General features: G+C 40.4%; 1 protein-coding gene across 1 annotated transcript in view; it reads left to right on the top strand.

Annotated features, from left to right (window-relative positions):
• The window catches only part of LOC102875789 (15 kDa interferon-responsive protein-like), an 18,244-nt gene extending 13,795 nt beyond the window's left edge, over positions 1–4,449 (top strand). The window contains 1 exon segment of the mRNA XM_006887773.1: positions 4,063–4,449. Coding sequence (XP_006887835.1) covers positions 4,063–4,449 — 387 coding nt within the window.
• Positions 4,450–18,554: the final 14,105 nt, after the last annotated feature.

The raw sequence follows: 18,554 nt of genomic DNA, 5'->3' as shown, positions 1-18,554 counted from the left end.
TGCAGCAGGCGCTTCAGGTCCTCCTCAGTTCCAGCAAGCAGGGTTGTGTCATCTGCATAACGCAGATTGTTGATAAATCGTCCACCAATCTTGACACCACATTTCTCCTCATAGAGCCCAGCCTCCCGGATAATCTGTTCGCTTTCAGTAGGGGATGTAAATGAAGAGGCCGCTTGCTACCTTTTAGGAAATGCACATCTTTAGCTTTACTTGCTAATATCAAATGAATTCTGAAAGTAATTGTACTAATAGCACTATCACAGGGGTGCAAAGAGTCTAGTTGCTCTTTGTTTTTACCATTTATCCATTCAATGAATTTTAATTACAGCAGTAATTAATAAGACAAAATAAATCTCTGCTTTTCAGAAAGGTATTTAGACAAATAGCTAAGTATGTGTAAAAAAATGGTGGTACATGTTTTATAGGAAGAAATAAAGCCAGGGGAGAGGGTGCTCTTCACTGATGTTAGTGCCATCAAGTCAGAACCAACTCGTAGCTGACCCCACAGTGTGTTTACAGAGCCTGTAAATCATATAGGAGGAGACTGCTGTTGGTGGATTCACATCACCAGAGTGGTGCCACCTTTGGGTTAGTGCCACAGCTCTTTCCAGACTCTGCCACAGAGCTTCCTCCTAGCCTAGAGCCATATGAGGATTAAGTCTGAAGGCCTGGGTGATAAAAGCTAACCAGCAAGTCCTGTGCTGCTTACGGTGATTAACATCAATAGAGATACAGAGTATGATCAGTTTGCTTTCAAGCAGAGGATCACAGTGAAGCTGTGGCTTCTGGGAAAAAGTAGAACGGGCATTCTTTTTTTAAAAAAAATTTAATGGGTTTTATTTTTCCTTGTTGAACATTTTCTTTCTCTGCCTCTACTCTCCCTCCCCCGACCCACCCTGCAGTGTACCCCTTGTTCCAGATTGTTTCCATACATATAATTCCCAATCATATATTTCCTTCGGACAGTTCTTCCTCTCATCTGTTCTAATTGGAGATTCTTTTTAAATTTTTTTTAAAAAAAGACTGGTTTCCTTTATCCCCCCCCCCCCCCCCCCATTGTATACCATCGAATCATATCTGACTGGCACAGGAGGAGATTGTACCTCCTTCTACAGCATGGAGCATCTGGTGAATTTGAACCACACACCTTCAGGATTGCAGCTCAGCTTCTTCCTAGACCACCAAAGCCCCAGAGTTTCTTTTCTAAGAGTGTTTCAGGGACCCGCTTCCTGGCTGAGGAGTGAGTGAAGAAGCTAATCATGACTGGCAGCTTGAGCCCGTAGTCTCTGCCCAGTGGTTGGGCGGATGAGGGGAGGAGCGGTCTTGTGTAGAGCACAGGGAACAATGGAATTCTCATGATTTCAGGAATACTTGAGCTGTGGTGCTTGCTTGATACTTGGCATTGGAGAAATGAAAGTCAGGTGTCAGCTCTGAGCCCTTGGAGCTCTGGGACTTCTCTCGTTGGCTCCTGTTAGTGGAGATGAGGTCTGAGATGGGTGATTTTGCCTTGTATATGAGAAGTCCACATTGTCAGACTTGTGTAAATTTGCCAGAGTCTTGTGGATGTGAAGTGTTATCTAGTTAAAGTACAGTCTTTTGGTTTTTAAAATGTTTTATTGATTTGCATATTCATATCACATCATACTTTATATGTATACTTTGTGTTTTATATAATCATCCATGTATATTATATTTTGTATAATTACCATTGCTCTATTTTATGATTACTCCATCTTTTCAAGCCCTCATTGAACCTTTCTCATCACTTCACACTCCCCCACTAATCTCTATGATCTCACTGATTTTTCTCCCTTCTCTTTTCCCTCTTAAAAAAAAAATTATACATATCTATGGCTTTATGCCATACTTTGTCTCATGTGACTAAGATATTTTACTCAGGAGAAGGAAAGTCTTTTTAAATATCAAATTTAGTCCCATAATTTTTCTCCTAACTTCTTTAATGAGCTTTGAGATTGCATGGATTTTACCCATTGTCTGTCTGTGCCACAGTTAAATACCCAAGATTTTTCATTGCAGCAACTGAAACCTTTACCCTGGTGTCTGTTGTTATCAAGAAACTTCAGCGGACTCTGCTGAGCCCTATGCTGTTACCAAGTATGAAATCATTGAACCACTGAACCAGGATCCCTGCTTTCTGCCACCTCTGCCTAAGGAGCTGAATTGACAGCTTCTACCCCCCCCCCCCGCCCCCGCCCCCTATTTTCATTGTTCTTTGCTGTTGAGTTAGAACCAGCTCAGAGATGACCCTCCAGCAGCTTTATCTGAGGTTGTAAATCACATATGAGCAAATTACCCATCTTTCTCCTGCAGAGCAGCTGCTAGATTTGACCCACTGGCTTTGGGTTGGCAGCTCATAACTCCCATCAGTATATATACTGAGATTCCTATTTTAGCTCATCTGGGCTTCCCTTCAAATTATAAGCCCATATTGGAGCACTGTTGGAGTCTTTTCAGTTGCCTTTTAAACTTTTCACTCTTATTATCTCAGAGTCACCTGCCTGTTGCTGAATAGCTTGTAATGAAAGTGCTTTGGTTGATTACGACAAGACACTAACCTCCTCTACTTTTCAGTCAAATTGTTGTTATTGCTCAGATCAAAGCTTTATATCATTTTAATACCACCTGTGCCCTCCCCAGTGTTTTTAGCACTTTGACGAGATCAGTCCCCCAATTCACAGAAAGAACATTGGAGGAAGAAGTGTGTGACGTTTCTTTTGATTATTATCTGTGATATTCCATAGATGGTCATATAGTATTCCATACATCCCACCATCTCACCTTTCTCACACATTATTCAGTGTCATGGAAGAGTACTCATTCCAGTTAACTTAGAACTTTGAATTCTGTGACATTGATCCTGTCCTCCTTGGTTTCTCTCCAGTCTTCAAAAGGATTTAATCTAATGTCATATGGTTAATTATCACAAATATGATCTAATGATTCTGTAAGTAAATTGAATTCTGGGTAAAGTGAAGCTTATTTAAGAGTCTGGCAGAGACCATTATTAAGATACCCTGTATTGACATTATCCCACACTAGGAATACTAATATGTACCTATTTCTCAGAAGAAGCATACAAAGAGTCTCAAAGTTTTACCAGGTTAAACATGATTTCCACAGACTGTAGTATTAAAAAAAGATTTAAGCTAATACAAATGCATTCTTAAATGAACCAAAAGCCTTGCTGGTACTCAAATAAGTATAACTCCCAAAGGATATATGTAGATGTAAATTGAAATGAATTGAGTGTAGCATGAGTCATTTCTCATCCATAATTTCCAGTTGCATGTTTCTAACATTAATACTGTGAGCAAATCCTGAGCCTCTTTGAGTCATCTGGAGTTTTATCACTTATAGGTGTGGGAAGCATCCCCTGACTCTCCAACCAGCTCACCATCTGCTACTTCTTATGACTGAATCCTGATTAAGGTCTTCTTAAGAATACCTTCAAAACTAAAAAAAAGAATACCTTCATTGGACCCACAACCAAGAGAAGTCTACCAGGTTTTCCTCACTTCCCTGTATTGCTAGATTGCCAACACCTTAGGGTTTGAGTACATGTGTTACCACGGCACGTATGCCAATACCAGCAAAAGACCTATTGGACCTGTCAGTTCCTCTGTTTCTCCAAGTAGATATATTAACCTTATCGACAAAACAGAGTAAGCCAAGTGCCTCTGTGTGACACCACCACCAGCCAATAATATGCAAGGAAAATGAATTCATTCTAGAGCCTTCTTTTTTCTTGAGAAGCTGGGACTTGAAGGTGATGCTCTGAGATCTGTGCTCTTAGTCAATAACTGATAACATTATAGAATGCATCGAGGCCCTGAGTTCAGTTACAGTTAAGTGAAAACTAGACAATGAGATCTTGAAGGGTTCACGGAGGTGCAAGCCAAATTTAATAATTTTCCCAAGTTAATGTGGGTTGAACTGAGAAATTGTTAAATCATATCTGTAAGAGGACTAGTTGTTTGGGTTTCTCCCTTTGCCTTTGCTGCCTTTTGTTATTACATTGCATCCTCTTTGTTACCTTTCTAGGTCCAGAGGTTCTCAGATAATTCACATTGTCCTGACTGTGGACAGCAGTGGTTCCCTAGTTTAGAACTAGGCCATTGATTGTACCAAACTGAACTTGTTGAAAACGAATGTTATCAAGTCTTTCTCGATCGTATTAACAGAGCTGACTATAGCCCCAAATGTTATCCTGATAATGCTGCTAACAGAAGCCTGATTCTACCTTGTTCTTTCCCTCTTGAGTGGGCTCCTCAAAATCTCACCAGGTGGACTTTTGAAAAATCTTGCCACCCATTTCTTCTGGGTCTACCCTTGGTTAGAAAAAGAGTTACTGGTTTTAATCCTGGGTGACAATTAATTTTGACCAGAACAGACAAAACCCTAAATAAAAAACTTGGTCAAAGCAGATAACCTTTTTAGTAGAGTCCTTGAGACTCTGGGTTTTTTGCTAGTACCTCAAGAGAAATAGAAAAATCAGTCATTTCTGACACTTACCCCACACTGTCACCCCTTTGGATCTGCCTAGGCCTTTTCTCTGTTCAGCATGAATTCAGTCAGTGTGCCAGCCAGATTATTTATCTAGAACCAAACTAATCCTCTATAAATGGTCTGTTGGGACTAGTTTACCCCTTCTGAGAGGTTCCATGTCTTAATTATTGACATGTAGCAAGTTAGTCTGAGAGGAGAGCTCCATAATGATTTTTCTAGTGCTAACTGTAGGAAAGTTTAGTGGCCTACTGGATAAGAAATGGTGCTGCCAACCCTAAGGCAGGTGGTTTGAATCCACCAACTAGCTCCTCAATGGGAGAAAGATAGTCTCCTCTTAGGTGATTTTTAGCCCACCACAGAGGGAAACCCATGAGCTATAAGTGGGTTCTGATTGTACAATAGTGAGTTGAATTTGTTGAATTGAGTGCTGAGTTTTGAGGAAGAGCATCCTTGTTGTCTGGATCCTAGATTATTCCAGTTAACCCTCTAGATATTACACACTGTCATAAGAAGCTGTAGTATTCCAAATTCAACCTCTTATGTATTGATTAGTTATAATAGTGATTGGTATACATGCACACACAATTTGTTCATACATTCATCTTTGACTCTCTCTGGCCTATTCTCAGTGTGTCTGTGACGGTGATGATAACTAATCGTTATTAGAAAAATGACATTTCATGAAGCAGCACCTTCCCAAGTTACACAAAAGCATCTAGAAACATAGGTGGCTCTTCATGAGCAAAGACTGCCTTGTTGTGGTAGCTAGCTTTGTATTGTCCTCTCCTAGAAGTGAGAAGGTGATTTTATTCCAAGACACAGCGTAGGAAGAGTCATAAGTCCTGTTTCCACACATATTGTAAACAGTCTGGGGAGACTTCTTGCCTTAGAACAAAGAGGGTTTTGCTGAACTCTGGACACTTTCTGGCCATCTCTTATTAATGAGAATCATGGAACTAGAATTGAGCTTGAGCAAACTTGAAAAGGCTATTGAAAATATCTCAGAGGTCACTGAACAGTTAAAGTAGTGGTTAGTCCAGTGCTTGTGCGGCAGCCCAGCGCTGTTATCAGGGAATCAAGTTCTTTCTGTTCTTCCCCTCTGGGATCCTTGTAATGTTGACTTTTTCCTTCTCATGTTTGTTTCCTCATGAGTTTAATAATATGGCTTGATGCTGCCTCAGACATTTCAATCCTAATGAAAGACTGGAATTAGGTGATGAGAGATTTTTCTCCTTTTGCGTTTTCTGTCCCTTTGGGAAAGAAAATCTTTCTTGAAAGTCCCTAGCAGATTTCTTCTTTGATAACTTATTCGTACATACTGGCTCCCAAGGGCACCTTGGAAAGCCTGGAGGAAGGAGAAGGGTTGACATTGTTTGGGAAGAGCCCATTACTTCCCCTGCTCTGGCTGGGCCAGTGGGGCACTGAAAGACTTGTTGTTTGCAGCAAACCATGCCTGGCAGATGTGAAACCTAACGCTATCTGTTTCCATTTTTCTTTATGAGGAATGTACCCTACAGAGCCTTCTGTGTCTACTTACTGTCTGTCATGGTGGAAGTTCTTATTATATTGCTGAATAAACTGGACATACTTTGGGCATGTTGGACGTCAAGTTTGGGAGAGTGGAGGGACAGTGCCGGAGAGGAAGACCCTTAATGAGATGGATTGATTCTGTGAGTGGAGTGGTAGGAAAGAGTATGTTTGAGATGGCGAGGTTGGCACAGGATAGAATTTAGGCATTTAGGGCTCTTGTACATAGTAGGGTTGCTATGAGTCGCAAGCGACTTAATGGCACATAACAACAACAAATGGAGTGGACACTAGTTAATCAGTGACATTTGATTGGGAATTCCTTCGCTGTCCCTAACCCACTGACTGCGGTCCATTTATTTCCAACTCATAGCCACTCTCCACTGGGTTTCCAAGACTCTAAATCTTTAAGGAGGTTTCCACATCTTTTTCCTGTAATACTACTGGTGGGTTGGAACTGCCAACTTTTTGGTTAATTGCCCAGCAGTCAACATTCTGTGCCATCTGTGCTCCTTTGAATATCCAGCAGCTCTCCTGAAAAATGAAAATGCACTTTGAAATGGTGCTTTTGAGGATTCTGATCAATATTGTCTCTTTGAAATTCTCAGTTATTAGAGAACATTTATGTTACTGGGATACGTTATAATACTCTGTGACATTTTAGATATCAGCAAAATTAAAAGTCTTTTTGGTTTTGTTTTAGCCATTTAGCCATTCTCACCTTTGAATTTTAAAGACATTAGGAAGTATCGACCCAATTTTAATATACCTAGGAAATACCTGGGAGAATTTGTTAAAAGATGTTCATTTCTAGGTCTGCCTTGGACGTTATGATGCCTTAAGTTGTTCTTGGTGCCTAGAAGTTTGCAATTTAGAAATAATGCTCCAGGAAAGCCTTATGGAGATAGTGTGTAGACTGTATTTTGAAAAATACAATAGCAGCACTTTAGGATATTTTCATTATCTGACTTCAAAAAGGTTGAGTTCTAAGTATTCATAATACCGCTTAAAGAAAACCCCACAAACTCTGCCATCAAAACAGTATAGACTCATAGGTGACATTGAAGCAGATTTCCAAGGAGATTAGTAACATTAGTAATGGTAATGAGGAATGTTTATTATACTTTACTAATGACAAAGACATGGCAATTGAAATGGAGATCTTAGAAATGGAAACACAGAGAAGGAGGAACAGCTGTAAGGAGACACTAGTGATTGGAACATGGATGTGAGAAGCATGAATGTAGGAAAATTGGACATTGTTAAAAAAGAAATGGAATGCATAAGTATTGGCGAAATGAGATGGGTTGGCATGGGACATTCTGAATCAGATTATCATATCATTTACTATTCTGGGGATGAAAAGGTGAGAAAAAGTAGGGTTGGTGTCATAATTAAAAAAGTCATTTCTTGATCTATCCTGAAATACAGTGTGGTGAGCGACAAGAAAATATCCATACGCATACAAGGAAGGCCAGTGAATACCACTATCATTCAAATATATGCACCAACAACTAGAGCCAAAGACGAGGAAATGGAAGGTTTCTACCAACTTTTGTAATCAGAAAGTGATCAAACATGCAATCAAGATGCATTGATAATAATGGGCGACTGGAATACAAAAGTTGGGAACAGGGAAGAAGGATCAGTATCTGGAAAACATGGGCTTGGTGAGAGAAATGAGGCTGGAGATAGAATGATAGAGTTCTGCACATTCAATGATTTAGTCATTGCAAATACCTTTTATAAGAAACATAAATGCAGGCTATACACATGGTTCTCACCTGATGGTGGTATGCATAGGAATCAAATAGATTACATTTGTGGAAAGACTCGCTGGAGAAGCTCAATAACAGCAGTGACAACCGGGCCAGGTGCTGATTGTGGGACAGACTACCAACTACTCATATGCAAGTTCAAGCTGAAGTTGAGGAAAATTAAATCAAGTCCATGGGAACCAAAATTTGACCTTAAATCTGACCCACTCGAATTTCAAAACCATCTCAGGAACAGGTTTGAGGCCTTGAGCACCACCGAGCGTAGACCAAATGAGCTTTGGGAGGATATCAAGAAAATTGTCCGTGAAGAATGCAAAAGATCATTACAAAGGATGAAAAAGAAGAAAAGACCAAGATGGATGTCAGATGACACTATGAGTATTTCATTAGCGCGCCAAGAAGCCAGAGCTGAAGGAAGAAGTCAAGAAATCGAAGAGCTGAACAAAAAATTTCAAAAGGCAGCTGGGGACGACAAAGCAAGATTATTGTAATGAAATGTGCAGAGAGTTGGAGTCAGAAAATTAAAAGGGCCAAACTCACTTAGCGTTTCTTAAGCTGCAGAAGTTGAAAAACAAATTCAAGCCATGGATGGCAATACTTAAGGATAGTTTGGATAGAATGTTAAATGATCCAGGAAGTATCAAAAGAAGATGGAAGGATTACACAGAGTCACTGTATCAGAAGGAATTGGCTGACACAGAGGAATTTTATGAAATAACATATGAGCAAGAAACTATGGTGATGGCAAGGAGGAAGTTCAGATTACTCTGAAGGAATTGGCAAAAAACAAGGCTCCAGGAGGTGATAGCATACCAGTTGACATATTTCAACAGACAGACACTGCCCTGGATGTGCTCACTAAGTTGTGTCAGGAAATCTGGAGGACAGCCAGCTGGCCAACTGACTGGAAAAAAATTGATATTTGTTCCCATTCCAAAGAAAGGTGACCCAACAGAGTGTGGAAATTATTGAACACTATTATTAATATCACATGCAAGCAAGATTCAGCTGAAAATTATCCAAAAACGTTTGGAACAATATGTCAACAGAGAACTGCCAGATGTACAGGCTGGATTTAGAAGAGGTCGTGGTACTAGGGATATTATAACTAATGTTAGATGGATCTTGGCAGAAAGAAGAGAATACCACAAGAATGTCTATCTGTGCTTCATTGGCTATGCAAAGGCTTTTGACTGTGTGGATCACAACAAGCTGTGGCTGACTCTGAGAAGAATGGGAATCCCAGAACATTTGATTGTGCTAATGTGAAACCTATACATGGACCAAGAAGCAGTCATCAGAGCAAGGAGACACTACATGGTTCAAAATCAAGAAGGGGATCCGTCAGCGATGTATTCTGTTTCCATACCTTTTCAATCTGAATGCAGAACAGATCATCCGAGCCGCTGGGCAGTATGAAGAGGAATGAAGCATCAGAATTGGTGGAAGAATCATCAACAGCCTGCGTTATGCAGATGACACAACCTTGCTTGCTGAAACTGAGGAGGACCTGAAGTGCTTGCTGCAGAAGGTCAAGGACTGCAGCTTCCTATATGGATTGAATCTCAACATCAAGAAAACAAAGATTCTCACCACTGGGCCAATTGGCAGCATCAGTATGGATGGTGAAGAGATTGAGGTAGTTAACAGTTTTAGTTTGCTTGGCTCCACAATCAACACTCTTGGTAACAGCAGCCAGGAAATCAAGAGACGAACTGCATTGGGAAAGTCGGCTGTGAGGGACCTCTCAAGAGTACTGAAGAGCAACAACATCAGGCTGGAGACCAAGGTGCCCCTGATCCAGGCTATAGTCTTTGCAATTATGTGCTATGCATCAGAGAGGTGGACAGTGAATAGAGATGATAGGGAATTGATGCCTTTGAGCTGTGGTGCTAGAGAAGAATGTTGAATATACCATGGACTGCTAGCTGAACAAATAGGTTTGACCTGGAGAGGGTGAAGCCAGAATGCTCCTTGGAGTCAAGCATTCTGAATCTTCATCTGACATACTTTGGGCATGTTGGAAGGAGGGACTGGACCTTGGAGAGGGACATCATGTTTGAGAGAGTGGAGGGACAGCGCCAGGGAGGAAGACCTTCAATGAGATGGATCGATTCTGTGAGTGGAGTGGTGGGAATGAATGTGTTTGAGACAGCAAGGTTGATGCAGGATAGAATGGCGTTTAATGCTCTTGTACATAGGGTTGCTGTGAGTCGCAGGCGGCTCGATGGCACATAGCAACAACAATGACAAAGAAGTATATCAAACTGAAGGCTGCTCTTGCTTTCTGAGGTGTTTTTTTTTTAAGTTACTATTTTAAAAAAAAATTTAGATAAAATTTTTATTTTATACTGATTCACTTAGAAGGTTCATATACACTGTTTTCCACACTGATCTTTCCCATTTTGTTTACCCACTCCTCCCTCCACCCATCAAATTATGTGACCTATGATTAGCATCTCCCCAACCCCCCCATCCTCACGCCTCTGCTCCCACCCTCCCTCCCTTGGATCCTCATACATGATCTACAGTAATGGTCTTGTACAGTCTTTATGGGACTGAGTTAGTTCACTTAGCATAATGCTCTCCAGTCCCTCCGAAGTTAGGTAGTGATTTAGAAAATCATTACTCCTGCACTCTGCGTTGTATTCCATCATTTCAGGTTATGTGCTCTAGTTACTTTTTTTAAAGAAACAAACCAAAATAAATAGGACTGTTTTATGGAGCTCTGGTGGCCTAGTGGCAAGAGGCGGCGCTGCAATCCCGAAGGCACGCAGTTCAGATCCACCAGCTGCTCCACAGGAGAAAGAGGGACAGTCTCCTGTGTGATTGATTAACTGCTTCTGAAAATCCACTGCAGTGTCGTCAGCTATGGGTCAGTTCTGAGTTTACAATACGCAACAACAATAAGAATACTGTTTTACAGCCGTTCTTGTAAGCCATTCTGTTTGGTATCATCATCATTTATGTGAACATATGGGCATGAGAAAAAAATATTAAAATATAAAAAAATATTTAAAAATTAAATATTAATTGAAAGATTATATTCAGAAGAATATTTTGCCTAGAATAAATTTTGCCTTTAGATTTGTTTATAATTGCATACACCTGTTATAGGGTCAGCATTCAGAAATCAACATCATTGTTAGGTGCTGTACAGTTGATTATGACTCATAGTGACTTTGTGAACAACAGATCTGAACTTTGTTCTATACTGTGCCACCTCTGACACATTTGAGCCCTTTGCTGCTTTCACCATGTCAGTCCATCTCATTGAGGATCTTCCTCTCTTTAGCTGAAGCTCCACCTTTTCTAGCATGATGTCCCTCTCCAAGGAGTAGCTTCTTCTAGCAACATGCCCAAAGTTTGTTGAGATGAAGTTTGCCATCCTTACCTCCAAGGATGGAGGCAATCCTTCCAACATGTAATAGAGCTCATAAAATTAAGCAAGTGAGAAAATTTAGGAAGTTTTATAGCTTTTCATTTTAGGGCTTTTTAGTATGACGTCGTTGTCGTTGTTATGTGCCGTTGAGTTGCCTGTGACTCATGTTGTTTGTTGTTGTTATGTGCCATCGAGTCGTTTGCAACTCATAGTGACCTTACGTACAAGAGCTCTAAATGCTCTTCTATCCTGTGCCAACCTAGCCATCTCAAACACACTTATTCCCACCGCTCCAGTCACAGAATCGATCTATCTCATCAAAGGTCTTCCTTCTCCTTCGCTGCCCGTCTACACTGCAAAACATGATGTCCCTCTCCGAGGACCAGTCCCTCCTTGCAAAATGCCCAAAGTATGTCAGATGAAGCTTCAGAACCCTTGCCTCCAAGGAGCATCCCGGCTTCACCCTCTCCAGGATAAACCTGTTTGTTCTCCTAGCATTCTAGAGTATATACAACACTCTTCTCCAACACCACAGTTCAAAGGCATCAGTTCTTTTTCTATCATTTCTATTCACTGTCCAACTTGCTGATGCATAGCACGTAATTGCTAAGAGTACAGCCCGGATCAGGCACACCTTAGTCTCCAGCCTGATGTGGCAGTCACTAGATTATCTGTGTCAATGATGTCATTGAGTTGGAATTGACTCTGATCTGCGGTGGTTTTCCAAAGGTTGTAAATCATCCGAGAGGAGATTGCCCACTTTTCTCCTGTGGAACCACTGGTGTATTTGAACTACCTGTCTTTTGGTTAGCAGTGCAACTCCTTAGCAAGTTTATAGTTGTCTGTAAAAAAAAGTTCCTCTAGCAGCCCTTCAATCCCCACGAAATCTTAGGAACACAGTTTGAAAGCTCTTTGTTAAAAAGGAGAAATAATAGCCTTAGAGTCACCTAACGTAAGTTTATATCCCAGTACTGACATTGTTAAGTGACTTTGGACATGGTAAAATGTCTTTCAGTTTTTCACTTGTGAATTAGTATAATAGTACCTATCTCATACTCTTGCAAGGTCTAAATGTGATAAACATATGGTACATAATAAATCTTCCAGATTGGGAATTTGCATGGGAACAAGCTGGAGTTAGAACTAGGGAAAAAGTTTTGGAAAGAAGACTAAAGCCATTTAAAATGTCTTGATTCTTTTCCAATAAAGTACGTTATTGGTTTGGGACTAAGGTTCTATTGTTTGAGAATTTGCACAAAACTGAAGGAGACAGACTCATAAAAGTTAAATAATCTGTATATGCATGTAGGTCATATGTGCTAAAATCACAGTTTAGACCTATGTTTGAGCACTGCAGATTTAGAGTACCTTGTAATATGTTTATTACAAGGTAAAAATGATAACAGCTAAATAACCAGACCACTTGCATTCATATCCTGACTCTGCCACTTACTGATTGTGTGGTTTTGGGTAAGGTTCTTAACCTTTTTACATGTTTTCTCATCTCTGAAACAGCCAAGAGTATTAATACTTCAGTCCTCATAGAATTGTTGTGAGAACTTACTGAATTAGTTTGCAAAATTATTTGAACACTGCTTGGCTCAGAAAAGGCACTCGAGAAATTTTTTATTCTTGTTTGTTTTATGTGTTGTTTCCCAGGCATGCTTGCCAATGTTTGAAGGCTTAAATACGTCACTTACAGCTTGCTTGGCTACACAGTCAACCCTCTTGGTGCCAGCAATAAGGAAATCAAAAGACGAACTGCACCGGAAAATCTGCTGTCAGGGACCTCTTCAGAGGATTGAGAAGCAGCAATGTCAGTCTGGAGACTAAGGTGTGCCTGATCCAGGACATGGTCTTTCCAGTTACTTGCTTAGTGCTGGATAGTGACTAAGGATGATAGTAGAAGAATCTATGCCTTTAAGTTATGGTGTTGGAATAGAGTCCTGAACATACCATGGATCATCAAGAAAATAAGTCTGTCTTAGAGAGAGCGAAACCAAGTTGCTTCTTGGAGGCTAGGATTCTATTCTGAAGCTCTGTCTCTCATACTTTGGGCACGTGGCCATGAGGGAGATCGTTGGACAAGGACATCATGCTTGGAAAGGTGGAGCGACAGTACAGGAGAGGAAGACCCCAGAAGAAGTGTATTGCTACAGTAACTGGGGCACTGGGGTAGGTGTGTTAGAGTCAGTGAGACTGGCTCAATACAGGACAGGCTTCAGAACCATTGCACATAGGTTTGCTATGAGTTGAAGGCAACTTGACAGCACTTAACAACAACAGCATATAGGGTACTCTGTGGCCTAGTGGTAAAAAGCAGTGCTGCAATCCTGAAGGCACGTGGTTCAAATCCATCAGCTGCTCCATTGGAGAAAGATGGACAGACTTCTCCTGTGTGATTTACTGCCTCTGAAAACCCACCGGAGGATCATTTATGTGTTGGTTCCAACTCAGCAGTACCCATCAACCCACAACAACATATGTCCGTAGACATATATAGTATATATGTCCAAAGACATATATAAACATGAATATGCATTGATTTATAGCTTTACCCTGTGTTTCTCAAGTTTGTGCATAAGAGTCAGCTAAACTTGTGTGACTGCAGTGCAGTGGCCATTCAATGTACCAGGCAGTGAACACCAACTGGGTTTTAAGTACATTCACCACTGATACAGTGAGATGGAAGCAACTCTGATGGCTTAGTGGTAAGGAGTCATGCTGCTAACCCAAAGGCACATGGTTCAAATCCACAGTTTGCTCCACAGAAGAAAGATGGGCAGTCTCCTCCATGCAATTTACTGCCTCTGAGTGACAGCACACAATAAAAACATAGTAAGATGGAGCAGAGAGGGCACGATCTTAATACAGAGCACAGGGGAGCTACGTGGGCTGAGGGGGCAGCAAGGGCAAACTTGTGTTCCTCTTCCAGGGAATTCCAGGAAATGGAAATGTATCGGGGATGCGGAGAGGCTAACTGCTGATGACAAATAGCAAGTTTAATATTTTGGCAAGGGTACACACACACACACACACACACACACACACACACACACACACGCATCTTAGGAACATGCCTGCAGGGGTAATTGCATTATCTCTTATCTGTCAGAGATGTTGACTGGTAGATCAAACATTCCCAGACCTCAACACAAAACAAAGACATCTTCTGGGATATCCTATGATATCTATTGGAAAACAAGAAGGCATCACATTCCTAGAATTCTGAGGCCTTTGGTCACTCCCTATTCATTAGCATACTGCTTCCTGGAGTTGTTATCTGCAGAACAGATGGTCAAGCCAAGATAGGTGGTCCTGCTGTTTTTACAAGGTGTTGTTGCTCCTGCTTTTTGCAGGCTAGCCAGGCCCTGACAGAAATGGAGTGAAATATATGTTCTAAAAAGCAGAATACAACCTTATGATAGTAACTTGTTTCAAGCTCTCCTGGAAATAGTTAAAACAAAGTTTTAACATTTAACATTTAACATTTTTCTGTAGTTTTCAGGGCCACAAAAACCAAAAAAGAAGTGGAGGTGACTGCTCAGATCATGAGACTACTGTGATAATGTTCAGATATGGGGGACACTGAAAACCAGCATTTCACTGTAAGCACTAGAAGTCAGTGCGTTTGTGCTAAACGAAGCTTACATGTCTTTATTAGTTGCTTTTTTTGCAAAGAGTATCATCATAGGTATCAATATTTTGGACATGTTTGTGAACGGATTCTTCCTACAGCTATAAAAACTCTTCACTTCCATTATGTAGTCCAGAAGTTCCTAATAGATACATTTCCTAATGTTGATTGTCTTGCTCCTGGAACACTGGCCTTGAGATCCCTTAGATAGCTAACCATGTGACTTCTTGCAATCTTATAGAGATGTTCTTTCAACTCCTAAGCAGTGATACACGTTACAAAGGTCTGAAATGAAATCTGCTACAGGATCAAAGTGTACCTTTTGATGGAAAAGTACATTCTGAACATTTTTAAGATTTATAGAAATACCTCAGATGGTTTTTTGGCACATTATTTTATTTTGTTTTGTTTTATTTTTGCTACAGCCTAATTACAGCATAACATCTTTGAAAGTGTTCAAATTTTATTTGAAATAAAATTTATTGAGAATAACCTCCATTAAGCAAAAGTTGCAGAATTTAAGTTTGATGATACCAAGAAACTATTGTCTGAACAGAACAAGGGAACACTATGTGGTTAAAAAAAAGATGATGTCTGTCAGGGCTGTATCCTTTCTCCTTACCTGTTCAATCTGTATGCTGAGCACATTATTTGAGAAGCTGGACTTTATGAAGACTGTGGCATCTGAATTGGAGGAAGAGTCACTGAAAATTGTGTTGTGCAAGTGACACAGTCTTGCGTGCTGAAATTGAGGAAAATTTGAAACACTTGATACAGAAGAAAGACTACACTCTTCAATATGGATTAGATCTAAATATCAAGAGGACAAAAAGACATGCTTGTCCTGGATAAGCCACAATACTGAAACTAAAGACAAACCATTTATTTATAGTAATGAAAATTTTTCTGGTAAATAAAAAATGAATAACGGAAGCTCCTTACTCTTAGTTAGTTATCTAATGGTGTTATTTCTTAATTATGTGTAACCCAAGATTTGCTGTTAACCTACCAAATTACCATGAACCTGGACATCAACACCTTTGTCTCAACTCAAGCTTTCTGCCTTCCAAACAAACCATTCTTTAGTTCCTCCTCATATAGCTTTTCCATACAGATGTCTGTTTTTGTTTGTTGTTGTTCTGTGCCTTTGAGTTGCCTGTGACTCATAGTGACCCTGTGTATGTTAGCTCTGAACTCTGCTCTATCCTGGGCTGGTTTCACGTCTCTGACACACCTACCCCCATTATCCTGGTTACTGTATCAATCCATCTCATCCAGGGTCTTTCTCTCCTGGGCTGTCCCTCCACCCTTCTGAACATGATGTCCTTCTCCAAGGACTAGTACCTCCAGGCCATGTGCCCAAAGTATGTGAGACGAAGTTTCAAAATCCTTGCCTCCAAGGAGAAACTTGCACCCTGTCCAAGACAGAACTATTTGTTTTCTTGGCAGTGCATAGTATGTTCAGTGCCTTCTACAGCACCACAAGTCAAAGGCAAAGATGCTTTTTCTGTCATCCGTAGTCATTGTTCAGCTCTCTGATGCATAGAAAATAATTGCAAAGACCATGGCCTGGATCAGGCACACCTTAGTTTCTAGACTGACATTGTTGCTTCTCAGTCCTCTGAAGAGGTCCCCGGCAGCAGATTTTCCCAGGGCAATTTGTCTTTTGATTTCCTGCTGGTGCCAAGAGTGTTGATTGTGGAGCCGAGCAAACTGTAATTGTTAGCAACTTCAATCTTTTCTCCATCTATCATGGTGCTGCCAGTTGGTCTAGTGGTGAGAATCTTTGTATATACAACACTCTTCTCCAACACCACAGTTCAAAGGCATCAATTCTTTTTCTATCATCTCTAGTCACTGTCCAACTCTCTGATGCATAGCATGCAATTGTGAAGACTATAGCCCGGATCAGGCACACCTTAGTCTCCAGCCTGACGTCGCTGCTCTTCAGTACTCTGAAGAGATCCCTGACAGCTGACTTTCTCAATGCAAAACTGGCTGCTGGTACCAAGAGTGTTGACTGTGGAGCCAAGCAAACTAAAACTGTTAACTATCTCAATCTCTTCACCCTCCATACTGATGCTGCGAATTGCTCCAGTGGTGAGAATCTTTGTTTCTTGATGTTGACCTTCAATCCGGATTGAAGGCTGCAGTCATTGACCTTCTGCAGCAAGCACATCAGATCCTCCTCAGTTTCAGCAAACAGGGTTGTGTCATCTGCATTTTCATACTCTGTCAAGCCACCTTTTTTTTTTTTAATGAGAATAAGTACGAATCTCTTAAAATCATTGGCCAGGTGGTTGTCCTCAAGATTTCTTGGCACAACTTGTTGAGCACATCCAGGACATCTGTTTGTTGAAATATATCAATTGGTATTCCATCAATTCCTGGAGCTTTATTTTTTACCAAGTCCTTCAGAATTTCCTGAACTTATCCTTCATCACCATTATCTCTCCCTTTTTTTTTCCTTGTTGTGGACCATGAATCAGATCCTACTGGCACAGGAGGAGATTGCCCCAACAATGCATTGGTGGGCTCGAACTGCATGCCTTCGGGATTACAGTGCAGCTTCTTGCCCCTAGGCCACTAGAACTCCCTACTATTGCCTCTTTATCATATGTTGTTTTAGGAAATTCTTCCGTGCCAGCCAGTTCATGTTATAGTGACTCTGTATACTCTTTCTATCTTCTTTTAATGCTTCCTGAATCATTCAATATACTACCCAGAGCATCCTTAAGTATTAAAACTTGCAGCTTGAATTTGCTCCTTAGCTTAAGAAATGCTAAGTGAGTTTTGCCTTTTTTTATTTTTAAACTCTAGCTCCTTGCACATTTCATTATACTTTGTCTTCCCAAGCTCCCATTTGAAATCTTCTGTTCATCTCCTTAACTTCTTCCCCTTTTTTGGGCTTCTTCTGATATCCATTTTGGTCTTTTCTTCTTCCTCCTTTGTAATGACCTTTTGCATTTTTCATGGACAGTATTCTTGATATCTTCCCACATCTTGATAGCCCCCATCCTCTGGTCTTCATTCATTAGTGTTCAAAACCTCAGACCTATTCCTGAGTTTGTTTTTAAATTCAGGGGGGATAGATTGAAAATCAAATTTTGATTCCTGTGGATATGTTTTAACCTTCTTTAGCTTTAATTTTAACTTGCATATGAGTAGTTAATGGTCTGTTCCACAGTCAGCACCTGGCCTACTTTTCACTGCTAATACTGTACTCCTCCAACAATTCCTTTCATGGATGTAATCGATCTGATTCCTGTGCATCCAATCAGGTGAAATCCAATGTATATAGTTTGTGTTTATGTTTCCTATAAAAGGTATTTACAGGAATTGATTTTGCAGAATTCTATCATTCTATCCTCAGCCTCATTTCTGTCACCAAGCCCGTATTTTCCAACTATTTATCCTCTCTGGTCCCCATTTTTCACATTCCAGTCATCCATTATTATTGATTCGTCTTGGTTATGCTTGATCAATTTTTTACTGCAACAGTTGGTAGAAATCATCTATTTCCTTCTCTTTGGCTTTGGTTATTGGTGCATAAATTTGAATGGTAGTAGTATTAACAGGTCTTCCTTGTGTGCATATGGATATTATCCTGTTACAATATTGTATTTAAAGGTGGATCTAGAAATTACCTTTTTAACTAGGAAAGCGACCCCATTTTTTGTTGGGTTTTTTTTTTCACCTTTTC

The sequence above is a fragment of the Elephantulus edwardii genome, unplaced genomic scaffold (assembly GCF_000299155.1).
Source record: "Elephantulus edwardii isolate Elephantulus edwardi_28Jun2011 unplaced genomic scaffold, EleEdw1.0 scaffold00061, whole genome shotgun sequence".
In the NCBI taxonomy this organism is placed as follows: Eukaryota; Metazoa; Chordata; class Mammalia; order Macroscelidea; family Macroscelididae; genus Elephantulus; species Elephantulus edwardii.
This window is presented reverse-complemented; position numbering and strand designations above follow the sequence as displayed.